General features: G+C 41.4%; 1 protein-coding gene and 1 long non-coding RNA gene across 8 annotated transcripts in view; both read right to left on the bottom strand.

The window, feature by feature from the left end:
- Nucleotides 1-10,560, bottom strand: part of unc79 (unc-79 homolog, NALCN channel complex subunit) — a 37,096-nt gene extending 26,536 nt beyond the window's left edge. The window contains exons 1-6 of one of the 7 annotated variants that reach the window (XM_086127408.1): nt 10,418-10,560; nt 7,077-7,197; nt 2,330-2,643; nt 1,440-1,610; nt 952-1,047; nt 521-576 (exon numbers count right to left, since the gene is read on the bottom strand). In XM_086127408.1, coding sequence (XP_085983534.1) covers nt 521-576; nt 952-1,047; nt 1,440-1,610; nt 2,330-2,643; nt 7,077-7,197; nt 10,418-10,439 — 780 coding nt within the window. In that variant the 5' untranslated portion in view covers nt 10,440-10,560. Of the gene's footprint in view, nt 1-520; nt 577-951; nt 1,048-1,439; nt 1,611-2,329; nt 2,644-7,076; nt 7,198-10,063; nt 10,144-10,417 lie in introns of those variants that run through there. The other 6 variants (XM_086127410.1, XM_086127412.1, XM_086127407.1 and 3 more) reach the window with 6 other exon arrangements.
- A 985-nt stretch (nt 10,561-11,545) lies between these two features.
- On the bottom strand, nt 11,546-12,705 carry LOC147196300 (uncharacterized). The gene is made up of 2 exons (XR_015102666.1): nt 12,532-12,705; nt 11,546-11,994 (listed from the first exon to the last, which is right to left on the bottom strand). It is a non-coding gene; the product is annotated as an uncharacterized LOC147196300 (long non-coding RNA).
- Nucleotides 12,706-13,453: the final 748 nt, after the last annotated feature.

The raw sequence follows: 13,453 nt of genomic DNA, 5'->3' as shown, positions 1-13,453 counted from the left end.
GGTGCTGGAGCCTATCCCAGCCGTCTTCGGGCAGTAGGCGGGGACACCCTGAATCAGTTGCCAGCCAATCGCAGGGCACACAGAGACGAACAACCATCCACGCCCACACTCACACCTAGGGACAATTCAGAGCGTCCAATCAGCCTGCCATGCATGTTTTTGCAATGTGGGAGGAAACCGGAGCACCCGGAGAAAACCCACGCAGGCCCGGGGAGAACATGCAAACTCCACACAGGGAGGCCGGAGCTGGAATTGAACCCGGTACCTCTGCACTGTGAAGCCGACGTGCTAACCACTGGACTACCGGGCCGCCTATTCTTTAACTCATTTTTTTTAATTGACTGATATGTTCAATGCTTTTTAAAAGTTACAGTATCATACCTATATATAGATAATACTAAGTATTGTATTTTTTTGTTTTATGCATGTGATACAGTAAAAAAAACTGACGATAAAGACAATAAAGGAAACTTTAAACATTTTTCAAACTGCAATTTAAGTCAAAACCAGATAAAGATACCTTCCACACTTCCTGTTTGTGCTTCATTAGACACTCCAGCAACTGACAGTGATAAACTGGGAAAGAGCAGAGGTAACAATCATTTCATAAATTATTTTACATAAACTATATGGATAAAAGAACTTTTATGTTGAATCAATTCATGCACAGGTGCCAAACTGAAGGTCTGAGTTCCAGATCTGGCCCCCATCATTTTATGTGGCCCGCAAAGGCAAATCCTGTGTAATTTCTTGCCAACATATGAAAATTGCAAATTGTCTTCACATTTACTAACATTGAGATACTTCAAGCATGTCTGTCATAATCTCCCTTTAAAAATAAATTGAAAATAGTTGAAAAAACATTTCTACTGGATTCTGTATATGTGATAATATGAGGTATCATACATTTATATGAGTTGAAAGTCAAAGGCAGCAAACAGGGCGGATTACCTGGATTTGTAGTGTACTGCATTGCTATCATTAGCATAGAGGAAGCAGACAGATTAACATACGCTGGGACTCCCCCCTCCCTCCGCGTGGATCCCACTGCATTTGAGAGGGGAAAAAAAGACTGTCAACCACTTTATTAACTTGATTTTGTGGTACAGTATTTGCTTTATTTCTGAAATTTTGTACAGGTAGCGAGCAATATGTAGATTTTTCCTGTCTCTAAAGCAGATCTAGGTGGAGTCCATCGCAACACTGTACTTTAAGGAACAGGCTACGTTAATGTCCAAATTGTTGGACTCTAAAGATAAGTGCATGTCCCCTTTCCATCAAAACGATAACTCTAAAGTTAAAGTGAAGGCTACAAACTAAACTTTCTACTCTTTCTGAGAGTAGAATAAGCCTTTTGCTTGATGTATACATACGCTTCATTGTAAGTCTCTAGAATATGCTTATATGTGGAGATATTGACTTCATGAGGGCATACTCACATATGGCCATGGGAAGGAAAGAGGTGCTGAGGTACTCAATGATGTCTTTGTGGAGGAAAGGGGGAAATGTGGCTAAAGTGGAGATCATAGTATAGGGCAAAGTGCTGAGAATATCATCACTGAGAAAGGGCAGAAGGCAAGTTGTTGTGTAAAATATGGACTGGCCCAGATCTGATGAGAAAGAGGAGAGGCAAAAAAAAAAAAAAAAGACAAAGAGAGATACACAGACACTCATTCAATGAGCTGTACATACAGTACTCACATACTGGATGCAGCCACAGTGCTAAAAAACTTACATTACTACATGTCATCAATTATCAGTACAGTCATGAAATAAAAGGACAATCGGAACGCGCGCTTTCTTGGAAAGCTGCTAAAAGTAAAGTTTGCACTCAGTAAAAGTGGAGCATTCTAGTCAAGGTGATGGGATTTCATGCTTTCTGGCTTTCTTGAACAGGGGTAAAATATTCATGAGGAGAAAAAAAAAAGAAAAAAGAAAAGAGCACCGACTGCAAAACAAAAACTGGCAATCATTCCCTGGTATACTAACAATGTCAAACTTTGCCTGACAGTATGCATACGTTTTCCATTTAGCGTAATGTGCTTCCACATGAGCATAAACATTTCCGCCCACTGCACATAACAAACATGCAGTCGAATATGATGCACAGAAGAGGAGGCCAATGGCTGGTGTGTCCAATGGCTTATGATTAGGTTGACAGGATCCAGCGTGCTCCCAATCACCCCATGCATCCCTCAAGATCCTCAGCAGGACTTCTCTCCATCCCGTTACAAAAGAGGCCAAAAAAGCGGAAGTGGCTTCATGCAGGCCAGGCGGCTCAGGGGGGGATGATGATGACAAACAGTGGCGCACTGGGGCCTTGACTCACCATGCTGACCGTGCTGCAGCAGGGGCACCAGGTCAAGCAGGGTCACGAGGGTCACATAGAGGCCCTGATAGTCCAGAGAGGGGTACTCTGAGAGCTGAGCGTCCCGACTCTGCTGCCCCTGCCCCCCGCGGTCTGACGGGGCATCGCGCAGAACGCTGTAAAGGAGGGAGCGAGTAACTGTAGGGTTGATGGAACTGACTTGTGGTCTTAGAGATGGGGTGAGTGGGAATGGCACAGGAAAAAGACACATGGTCATGGGCACGGCCAATTTGGAAGCTTCCTGGTTCTCCTTCCTGCCTGTGCGGGACAGAATGCTGCTCCGGGATTGGGAGGGGGAGGGAAGGGGAGGGGAGGGGAGGGAAGGGGAACAAGGGAAAAAAAGAGACAACAAAGACACAAAAAAACAGCACATTACATTGAAATGGCACTACAGAGACAGCGTAAATAGAAAAAAACAAACCCAGATAAACCCCACATAGGATGCAGTGTCTCACTATTTGACTGGATTGCCCTGCTCGGTCTGTTCACAGTGACTTGGAATTCAATTTGCCTTGATATTGTCAAACTTGGAAAAAGAAAAACAAAAAAAATATGAGCACATACTGATGATCACTGCATCTCATGCGTATCTGGTGACAAGGAGCAAAAATATAAAAAATGGCATGTTTTCAGTGGCAACCCCATACTTCTCCAAATAAAAGTGACAGAGCAAACATCTGTCCCTTGCTGGCTGCCTTCATCCAATCAGCGACGGCTACCATGCAAAACGGCCAATGTGCGGGAGGGGAATTTGCGGGGAGGAAAACAACAACTGAAATTTCCTTGTCTTTAGTCGGGCTGTTCAAGGATGGGAGTGACACCAAATTGGCTTAGGGAAAATACAGAGGTGACACTTTTGAAACATGCTTCAGCCAGTAATAAACATGTGTGTGAGGTTAGATCAAGTGCTCCTATTTCACAGCACATGTTTATTGCACCAGAGAAATAATGTCCGTATGCATACAATATGATACTGCACCAGTATCATCAGGAAAAATAATGAGATCCAACAGGCATATGGATTCAGGTTTCTAAAATAAATGCCACTAAGTCTACGGTAGAGGAGAAACTAGAATGACAAAGGAATAGGTTGTATCAAAGGGGGATGACTGGTAACAATTATGTTTGTGAGCTAATGCAGGATGGACAATTGTGTTTGCTGTCCCCTGGGGAAGGTGGTGGACATATTGAATCTTAAGGGGGGGAAGAAAAAAGAAAAAAAGAAAAACTTGTCGGGTTGAGTGTGGAGCATCTCGGGTGGAGGAGGGAGGGAAGGGGCCAGAGAGCATTGCTCTTTGATTGCACATTTTATGAAGAACTACAACGGTTCTATTGGCAAAGAATTCATCCCAGATTTTAAAGGATGATGCATCTTTTTGTAAAAAGGCCACTTTAGAGACATTCAGGCGGGAAATCAGAATGGGGTCGTTGGGGGGTCTTGCGGGGGGGTTAAATGAACATTTTTACAGGTTACATTTTTTGAGCTTTTGCAGCTGAACGGAACGTTTTATGACTTGTCCACTCAAAGTTATACTGCTAAGTCACACAGAGTGGATGTACAAAGTGAACACACCCCTATAAAAAAAATATTATTTAATACACAATTAGGGTTAAATATAGAGAATGAGATGGCCGCAGAAATGCATGTCAAAAAAAATCTATTTTTATAAGACAGCTTGATTTCTGTATTTTATTTATTTTGTACTCTTTGATGTATTTTTACATTTGTTGGCAGTTCTTTGCAAAAGTGCTAAATATGTTCTGAGGGTATCTTTTGTCCGCCTCCCCTTTTGTGCATTTATTTTGTTCTTTTTTCCTTTTCTTGGATTCAGGTCTGTCTTCTCCCTGGACCACTCCAAAATTCACCTGAGTAAAAAAACAAACAAAACAAAAAACAAAAAAAAACCCTTTTTTTTTTAAATTAGAGGGACTTATTGTGGGCTACTAACTTTTTTTTTTCCAATCGGAAAAACCTTTGATTTCAAAAGGGGTATGTTCACTGTATCCACTGTATATCTTTGTTACAAAATCAAGTCAATACACAGACTGTACCTCTGACTTTTTCACTGCCCATTTCTCATTTACAGAATACATTATTGAATTGAACCATGAACAATACACAGACGCACTCGCACGCATACACTGGACTGGTACACGCGGGCACACACACACACACACATCCACACACACACATCCACACACACACACGCACACGCACATCCCCACACGCACACACACGCACTTACAAAAGTCCAAACATATACACATAAAACACATGTAGAAATGCACTGATACAGACATGTGACATTGGCTGTCCAATCCTAGACTGTCAACTTAAAAAAAAAAAAACGGACTATGTGTTACAATAATTAAAAGCATAATCATACTTCTTCTGCTTCTAAAATGGTCAGATAATTTTTTTTAACCTGCGTCTGGGAAAAAAAAGATGTGAACATGCAAGCTTTTCCTCTGCCTTTATAATGGTGGGCAGGATGAAGCTTGCCGGAAAAAAAGGATTGAGTCATTCCTTTTCTCACTTCACTGACATCGTCACTTGAGACAGATTGTCAGGCTTTCAGCGTCTATTCTGCTGTATTTGTGCAAAAGACACGGCAGCAGCAGTACAGTGGTTGATCATACTGGACCAAGCCACAGCAAAGCATGAAGGATCAATTAGGTGTGAACATAAATAATGATATTGGATAATCCTAAATAAATGAGATAATTTCTCTGTCGTAACAATACACTGTATATCACTGGAAGACTGACGAATGTTTTGAATCTACAGTACCTCCAACTAATGAAAATCACGACCAGAGTGTGGAGGCAGTGAGACGTTAAGGTGGGCATCTCCGAAAATTAGCCATGTCAACATTGAAGGAAAGCTCAGCAAGATATCAAGATGAGATTCCACAGTGTCGTTCCATCCTCCAAGATGGCGCAGCTTTTGCTCCCTCGTCTTGGCATTGATTAGAGTAGAATGGAATGAATGTAGAGAGGAGTGACTTCCCAAGAGCGCTGACCTCAACCCAGTTTGAACACTTTTGCCCTTGTACATCCCATCCTGTAGACCTGGGCCCCCTGTCTCCTTATCTTAAGTCAACAGTCTCAAACTTGGGCCTTAAACTGGACAGTGATTTCAAACTCGATCGGCAAATTGGTGCCGTTGTTAAATCCAGCTTCTTTCACCTTAGACAGCTGGCCAAAATAAAACCTCTCCTCTCACATGAACACTTTGAGATGGTAATTCATGCCTTTGTCACATCCCGGCTCGATTACTGCAATGCCCTTTACTTTGGAGTCAGCCAGTCCTCCATTAAGCGCCTTCAGCTGGTCCAGAATGCCGCCGCTCGCCTCTTGACTGGTACTCGTAAGAGGGAGCACATAACTCCTACTCTGGCATCCCTTCACTGGCTCCCCATTCATTTTAGAGTTATTTTCAAGATCCTCTTATTTGTTTTCAAATCTCTGAATAATCTCGCGCCACCTTACCTCTCTGAGCTCATCCGCCCCTACACACCTGCCCGGCGCCTCAGGTCTGTGGACCAGACTTTATTAGAAGTACCAAGAACTAAACTGAGGCTCAGAGGGGATCGAGCCTTTTCTGTTGCTGGTCCCTCTCTCTGGAATGACCTCCCACTAAACATTCGGCAAGCCTCCTCGCTGCCCATCTTCAAAACCCTCCTCAAAACTCACTTGTATTCTTTGGCATTCGACTCAGCATGACTTAGATTTGTTCTTGGTTTTACTGTTTGGTGCTTTCTACCGCCTTTATTACCGATTTGTCTTACTGTTTATTGTGCATGTTAAATTGCTCCATGTACAGCACTTTGTATGCAGCGATGGCTGTTTGAAAGTGCTCTATAAATACTGTTGACTTGACTTGACTTGACTTGACTTTTGGGATCGGCTTGGGTGTGGGTGTTGGTAGTACAGACATGACGAATGCAACATTGCCTAGCTGACTTGCAACGACTCTAAACAAGAGTCAATAGCAAAAGCAGAACAAACTTCTGCAAAGTCAGTGAGGATTAGACACATTTAATACGGGCTGTAATCAAAAAGCATTAAAAAAAACTGTTGTTAAGAAGCATTGTTACAACAGAGAAATAATGGACCTGATTTTTTTTTTTAAATGATCCTTTTTTGCACTCAGTTGATTGTGACATGGGGCAGAGTTCAATAATTCCTCCATTTTATATGTCAAGACTGCACTAGTTTCTCGATGGAGTCAAGTGCAGAAATATCCTGTCGTTAGAGGAGGGACGACAAACAGTGACGATTTACTGTGTTCAAAATGGCTGCCCACTTGGCCGGCGCCGGAGGAGGATGTTTTTCCTGCGCCTTCCACGGCACCCGTGGGAGCGGGCTGACCCCACAACTGGGGAGCAGCCCTCCGTAGGCCCCTCGGAGAGGGCCACAGCAGAGAAGCGTTCAGCCAGCAGCTGACCACTGAATCAATAAACATCCTGGAGCTCCACCTCAGCTGTTTTCACAAGTACTCTTGCGTTTTGAGAGCAATGGTAGTCGGCTTTCTTCACTTGGCTCTTTGATTTTTTAAAATCTATTCTATTTGTGTAATGGTGTCAAAAATTGGTGCCACAAGAACACACAAAAAAAAGAAAAAATATACTGTATATCTGACCAAGTCTAAAAATTCAGACATTTTGAAATGTGTTACCTGTTGGTTCCAGAGCAATGTACTTACCTGAGCAGGGTTTGAGAAAAGTATTTCAGTGTGTTTGCAATGTCAGTTCCAGAGGGCACAGGATAAATATTGTGTTGCACACGGTTGTGATACTCTTGCAAGTATCGTATCTTAGAAGCAACTATAGACAAAATAAAGAGCAGAGTGACAAGCAGATTAAAAATTTGGGACACAAACATGTTCAGCTGAGCAAAGATAAAAACATGCAAAAGGTTTCAAATGCATTCAGTTTCAATGGGATATTGTCGTGTCTCTCGCGTGCATGTTCCAAAGATGTTCCAGTTACAAAATTAAACAGAGGCTGTGATTCCAATGCCCTCTGGCCCTTTTCAAGTGACCTTTTTGAGCTATTTCTAAGATGTTATAAGAAGCCTCGGGGAAGGGGGGCGGGGGGGCAGGGGGGGGTTACCTAATGCTCAAACAAGTCAACATGTGCTAAGGGAACTTGGTTCAAGTCCCAGAAACATAGTGTCTTGTATGATAGATCTTGTTCTTCCTGTCACAGCTCGTGACCATAGGTGAGGGAAGGAACATAGATTGTCCGCAAAATTGCCGAATGTGTAGTCTGGTTCACTATTCCACGGCCAGAACGAAAACCGAACTGCTCTTCCTGGATTTGAGATTCGATTTTCGACCGACCCACCTCTGTAGCACTCCTGAATAGACCTTACCAGAGAGGCTGAGTAGTGTGAGCCCCCCTTGTAGTTGAAACACACCCTCCGGTCCCCTTTCTTAAAAATCTACAAACCTAGAGACGCTGTCCCCGATGTCCATGTGCTGTTGTATAGACATTTGAAACAGGACAGCTCTACAACATTCCGAGCCATTCGTAATTCATCCACTAATAGGGCCTTGCCACACAAACAAATTTAGTCAAGGTCAAATGCTTACCCTGCACTGGCGGCTGTGTCTACCCTTCACCACTTGAGGAGACATAACAGTACATTCTAATTAGCAGTGGTAAACTATATTAAATTATCTAACAATGTTGATGCCATTGTGTTGGCAGGGAGGCGTGCAGTTTTGTAAGCTTCTGCTTTGCTCTTCTTTTTCTTTTTAAGTGTGAAACAATCTCCTTTGTGACGCTGCAGTAATATTAATCTGTGTCGAAAAATGATCAGTGTAAAATCCTGCTAGGTAGAGGAAAATCTGTGATGTAATATTAGGTACATATGAGTTAAAAATCCACGACAAGTCCTATGCAAACGTCAAAGGGGACTACAAGCTTCATGACTCCACCCCCCGCCCCCAGCAGTGACTCTAATATTGTTCATCCATGCATCTATACTGTTTATCGGACCCGGGAATTTGCGATGGAGAGGTGCCGAATACTAACCAGTGTGCGGTGAGGGTGATTTTAAGTCTTCTTTTTGTAACATACAGCTCATAAAACAACTATCTACCGACGGCAACCTGACACACATCTGTACTGGGCTAATTATTGCTGGTTCTTGCTTCATTCTATTTCTTCTCCTCATTTTCTCCCAATAAGACCACCACATCTTCCTCCTCCTCCTCCTCCTCCTCCTCCTCCCCCCTCTTCCTTCAAGACTAGCACCACCTCCTCACTGCAACCACCATGACCGGGGTCATCCGGTCGCTCAATAAACTCTCTGTAAGCGTACAGTCTTATAAATTGTCTTGTAGTTGTTGATCGGTATTCTATGTCTTGCTAAAAGATGGCATGATTGTGAGTATTGGAGATTATAAAGGAGGTCGAGCCCATTTAAAAATGATTTCAACCGTTTCATGCGCCCTGTAACCCGATAACATGATAAGCTGTCCACTAAAAAAATTGCTGGGCCATGTCGGCCTAGAATGGACTGGTCGTTCAGGAGTTGTACCAAATTGTCTAATTGCCACCACCCCCCTGCTTGTTTATCCTGTTCAAGATCACAGCCTATCCTAGCGGACTGTGGGCCAGAGATGGGGTTAAACAATTGAACTGGCTGCCAGTCAGTATATTGCCATTCTTTTTATTTATTTTTTTGTGTTTCACTTCCTTCAGCTTTCTAAGAAAATGGCTTTTGCAAATACAAAAGTAGTTGGCGTCTTATATACCATACATTTAGCTTTTGCCCCGGTCAATTCTGTATATTTTCACCAACTAGTTAATTGTGCAAATTCATGCATGCATTTGCATGGGTCTCGGATGTATTTTCACTGCATTCTATTTACAATTACTGCATAACTATGTGTGTGACTGATAAAAATGTACTCTAGGGCAAAACTTGATATAATATCTACTGAAGCCTTTTGTAATTGTAGCGTGTACATTTTTCTTCGCCTTCTATTAAAGACACTACACATAACGGTACACTACTGTTTATGATCATCATACCATTGATGTTAATACTGTTTTTGAAATGCAGTACTGTAGTTTTCTTATTATAATAATTGCTTATTGATAGCACCAGTACTTTGTGTATGGATTAGAATTGATTGACTTTTGAGCATCCAATCAGATTTATCAGATGTGATTCCGATCAAAGTCCTATGCAGAACATACATTTGGAGTGCGAGCTGGAGGTTGTCATGGTGTGCTGCAATATATTAGAAAGTGTTTTTGTCTGCATTTTTAGCTTGGCAACAACTGCTTTCAGACACAATTATTATAGTCTGTTATTCCATGTTTGAGCCCGCTTTACTCTGCATCCCTTGTGTTATGATCATTATGTTTAACATTTTTCATTCTCATTTGGAAAAAATAAAATTAAACACTACTGGACAGCATCATCACCACAACTTTTTAACTCGATAAAAAACAAGTTTGATTGACAAGTCACACCTTATCATTGACTAATAGTTACATCAAAGTACATGTGAGGTGTATAGTCAGGATTATGGAAGAAGACTGGTTGTTTTTCCACCTGTTCACAGACAAGAAGGGGAAAGAGCCTGCCACCATCCTGATCCTAGCATATTCATGGGCAATCTTCAGGCAACCATATTGCTTGGGGAAGAAAAAAAAAATCCACCGAACTGACCTTGACAGAAGCGCACCTCAAATATATGTGTCCGCATTTGTGTTGAATTTGTATATTCGGCGGTCAGTTAAAAAGCTGTGCAAACGATCGACGGACTTCATTTTAAGATGCAAAGAAATGCGGAGGAAGAGTGAGGAAGGAGGGGACACGCGCACACGCACACATCGCACACATCGAGTCCTCCAGCCTTCCTCTGCAGTGAGAACGTGTTGCGAGCTGCCTTGGCAACCCATCATTACCAAGGACAGCTCCCCTCGTCCTCTCCCCCCAAATGTTTTTTTTAAAGGAAAAAAAGAATACATAATACATATATAACCTGACAGAAACACATACAGTACATACATATCTACTCACATTGCTCTGCCTTGGTGGACATTTCGGAGACACTTGTGGAGACATAAAAGCCACGCTGTCAAATTAATTTGGATATATATTTTTTTGCACCCTCTTCGGTGTGTGTCCCTTACTGGTGGAAAAGTGAACACTCTCGCTCTGTCTCTCTCTCTTTCTCTCTCTCTCTCTCTCTCTCTCTCTCTTTCTCTCTCTCTTTCTCTCTCTCTCTCTCTCTCTCAGATTGATCGTACCACTGTGCGCGATGGATTTGTGCACTATTTCTGTTCCCACTTTCCCTGTGTGCTGCTTTCAGTCATATTACAACATCGTCTTAATTCAGCAAATCGTTACTATTGGGATGAGAGAAATCCGAGGGGAAGGGGGGGGGGGGGGGGGGGGACAGAGGAAGCCTGTTGTGCAGATGGTACAAACAAACACACCTTTCCAAATGGACTCACCCTGCGTGGACAAATTGCCATTCAGGATATCCAATATCGCCTTAAAAAAAAAACTGAAATGGTTCAACTAAGGAAATACTGAAAACTTTTATTTGTAATCCTGTTTTGCGTGTGTGTGTGTGTGCCTGTGTGTGCGTGCGTGTGTGTGTGGGTGTGTGTCCTATGTATGTAAGTAGTTAATCGTGTAACAGATGGCTGCCAATTAAACACATAAACACTGCGAGCATGACGTATCCGGAAGAATATTTTTGTACAGCAGTATCATATAATATGGCATGTTTTTATTAATAATAATAATAATAATAATAGATTTTATTTATAAGCGCCTTTCAAGACACCCAAGGACACTTTACAATAACAAAAAACACAAAACAATACATTAGATTGTTCTTTTTACATTTTTAACCACCGGAGCTCCTATTATATTAATTGATGAAATAATGGGGTTTTATACATATAAAGCAAAATAAATGTGAATTTAGGCGCTGGAGAATGTTGCTGAAAGTACAACATAAACAGACTTGAGGGTTTTGAGCGAAGTACTGACTCAGTGCCAAGGATTTTTTTGGAGTATTTCCATCTCATATCCAGCTGATGAGAAGCAACATCCTGTTGGTACATGAGGGGAGTCAAATATTATATGCAAGTGTTATGTAAAAAGATTATGCGGTGAATAAATACCCATTCACTGTAAAATACAACATGTTTATTATTGTGATTAAAGTTTGCAGTGGTGTACAACAGGAACGTTAGAATTTGGTAATGTCTAAGGTCGCCACACTCCAGTCAGTCAATCTGCACTATTAAATTGATGATATTAAAATCATGTCACCTTGCCCAGAAATGGAGCCCCTGATGGAGGTAATCTGTATGAAATTACTGGACATAAATGAAAACTCTCAAATGAAAGCTTCAAACTCATATTGTTAATTTTGTTTTGTAATGGTTATTTTATTTGTATCAAGGCAAAATCATAAAAGCTCTGTCATTGTCCAAATACGACTGGGTCTAACTGCAAGAAGATCCACAGTCATGGTGTTGTGGAGATGCTCTCTGTCGGTAGTGTGGGATATGGTGTAAGATCCATCCAGCTGGGGCCAGCAGAGTCGCAGCAAACACACATATGGCGAACGCCGCTTGCTGTAAAGTAGTCAATTAAAAAAAAATCACTTGTAGAAAAATAGAGTCTATGTCATGAGTTAACCACTTTCCTGAAGAATGACAATAACACGCCTGATCAGGTCTTTGACGGGCCAGACGAGTGTACATGTCAATCTCACCGATTCCTCAAGTTATCTCCCCGAAATTCACCTTCAGTTCTGGCTACTTTCGTTCATTGTCACAATCACTCTCATATATTGCTAACATAGACTGGGCATATGCACTTCCCTGAGGACATATCAACGCATTTATTGTGGCGTAAACAAGCGGTGGCTCTGTTTCACTTCCATCAAGATCTCTTAGCCTTCAACTGACTTATGGATAAGAAATGAATAAAACATCTTCTCCTCTGCACTGCTCGTGAGCCGGGGACGCACACTTCGCTTGATTTCCTTGCATCATAGTCCATAAAGTGCACCATCACAAACTGACTTTGTTTGGCTGAAAATTTTAAATGTGTTTACTTCCGAGTTTAAAAAGGAATATTCGCTGAAACAAGAATAGTGTGAGTCCTACCATTGGTCCGATCTTGTCTTTAGCTGGCTTGTGCTGGATGATACACCTGTGATCCTGTCGGAAGCCTTTCATCACTTTGGAGCCCCTCAGTGAACATGCCTTGAGAGCAGAGAACATCGTTCGGCTCAGCTCAGGTCACTCTCCTCAACTTTGGACAAAGTGCTGCTCTTGACATTCTTCCCCACATCCCGTGAGATTACAAAGACACACTTTGATTCCCAACCCTCATCCTGGGAGGAGTCAATTCCACAGCCTTGTGTAAATAAATATACTGGCCAATTTCTCATCAAGACAAGATGACGGACGGAGGATAACATGATGAGAATAAATAAATAGAATCAGGTCAAAAATGCTCATGTAGGATTACACAAAAAGTTCTGTGGGAACAGAAAAAAAAGCATTGACATTGTTATAAAATATTTTCTGGCTTGTTTCAGTGAATGCCGATAGTGACACCAATTCGCAATAATTTTTTTGTGAGAGAGTTATCATTATGAGAAATGATAATTAGCTTTATTGGCCAAGTATGTTAAAACAAACAGGAATTTGTCTCCAGTAATATATATATATATATATATATATATATATATATATATATATATATATATATATATATATATATATATATATATATATATATATATATAGGGGTGAGACGAGGAATTTTATATATACACACACACACACACACACACAGAATTTGACACATAAACACCAGTGTTCAGAGAGACATTAAGCCAGAAATGTAACCAGTTATGAGATGAGACTAATCAACAAGTAAATTGCCAAAATGGGTGAATTAGACTTTTCAAAAATGTAATACCATAACCCCACATGAAAGTTATAATGGTGGGATATATTTTTAATACCCATGAATATTTTTACAGTACACCAGCCTGATTGATGCTGCAAGAAGGGAACG

This window comes from Hippocampus guttulatus, chromosome 13 (assembly GCF_054856545.1).
Source record: "Hippocampus guttulatus isolate MCC_2025c chromosome 13, RoL_Hgut_1.0, whole genome shotgun sequence".
Lineage (NCBI taxonomy): Eukaryota > Metazoa > Chordata > Actinopteri > Syngnathiformes > Syngnathidae > Hippocampus > Hippocampus guttulatus.
Note: the sequence above shows the minus strand (reverse complement) of the source record. Positions and strands in the feature narration are given on the sequence as shown.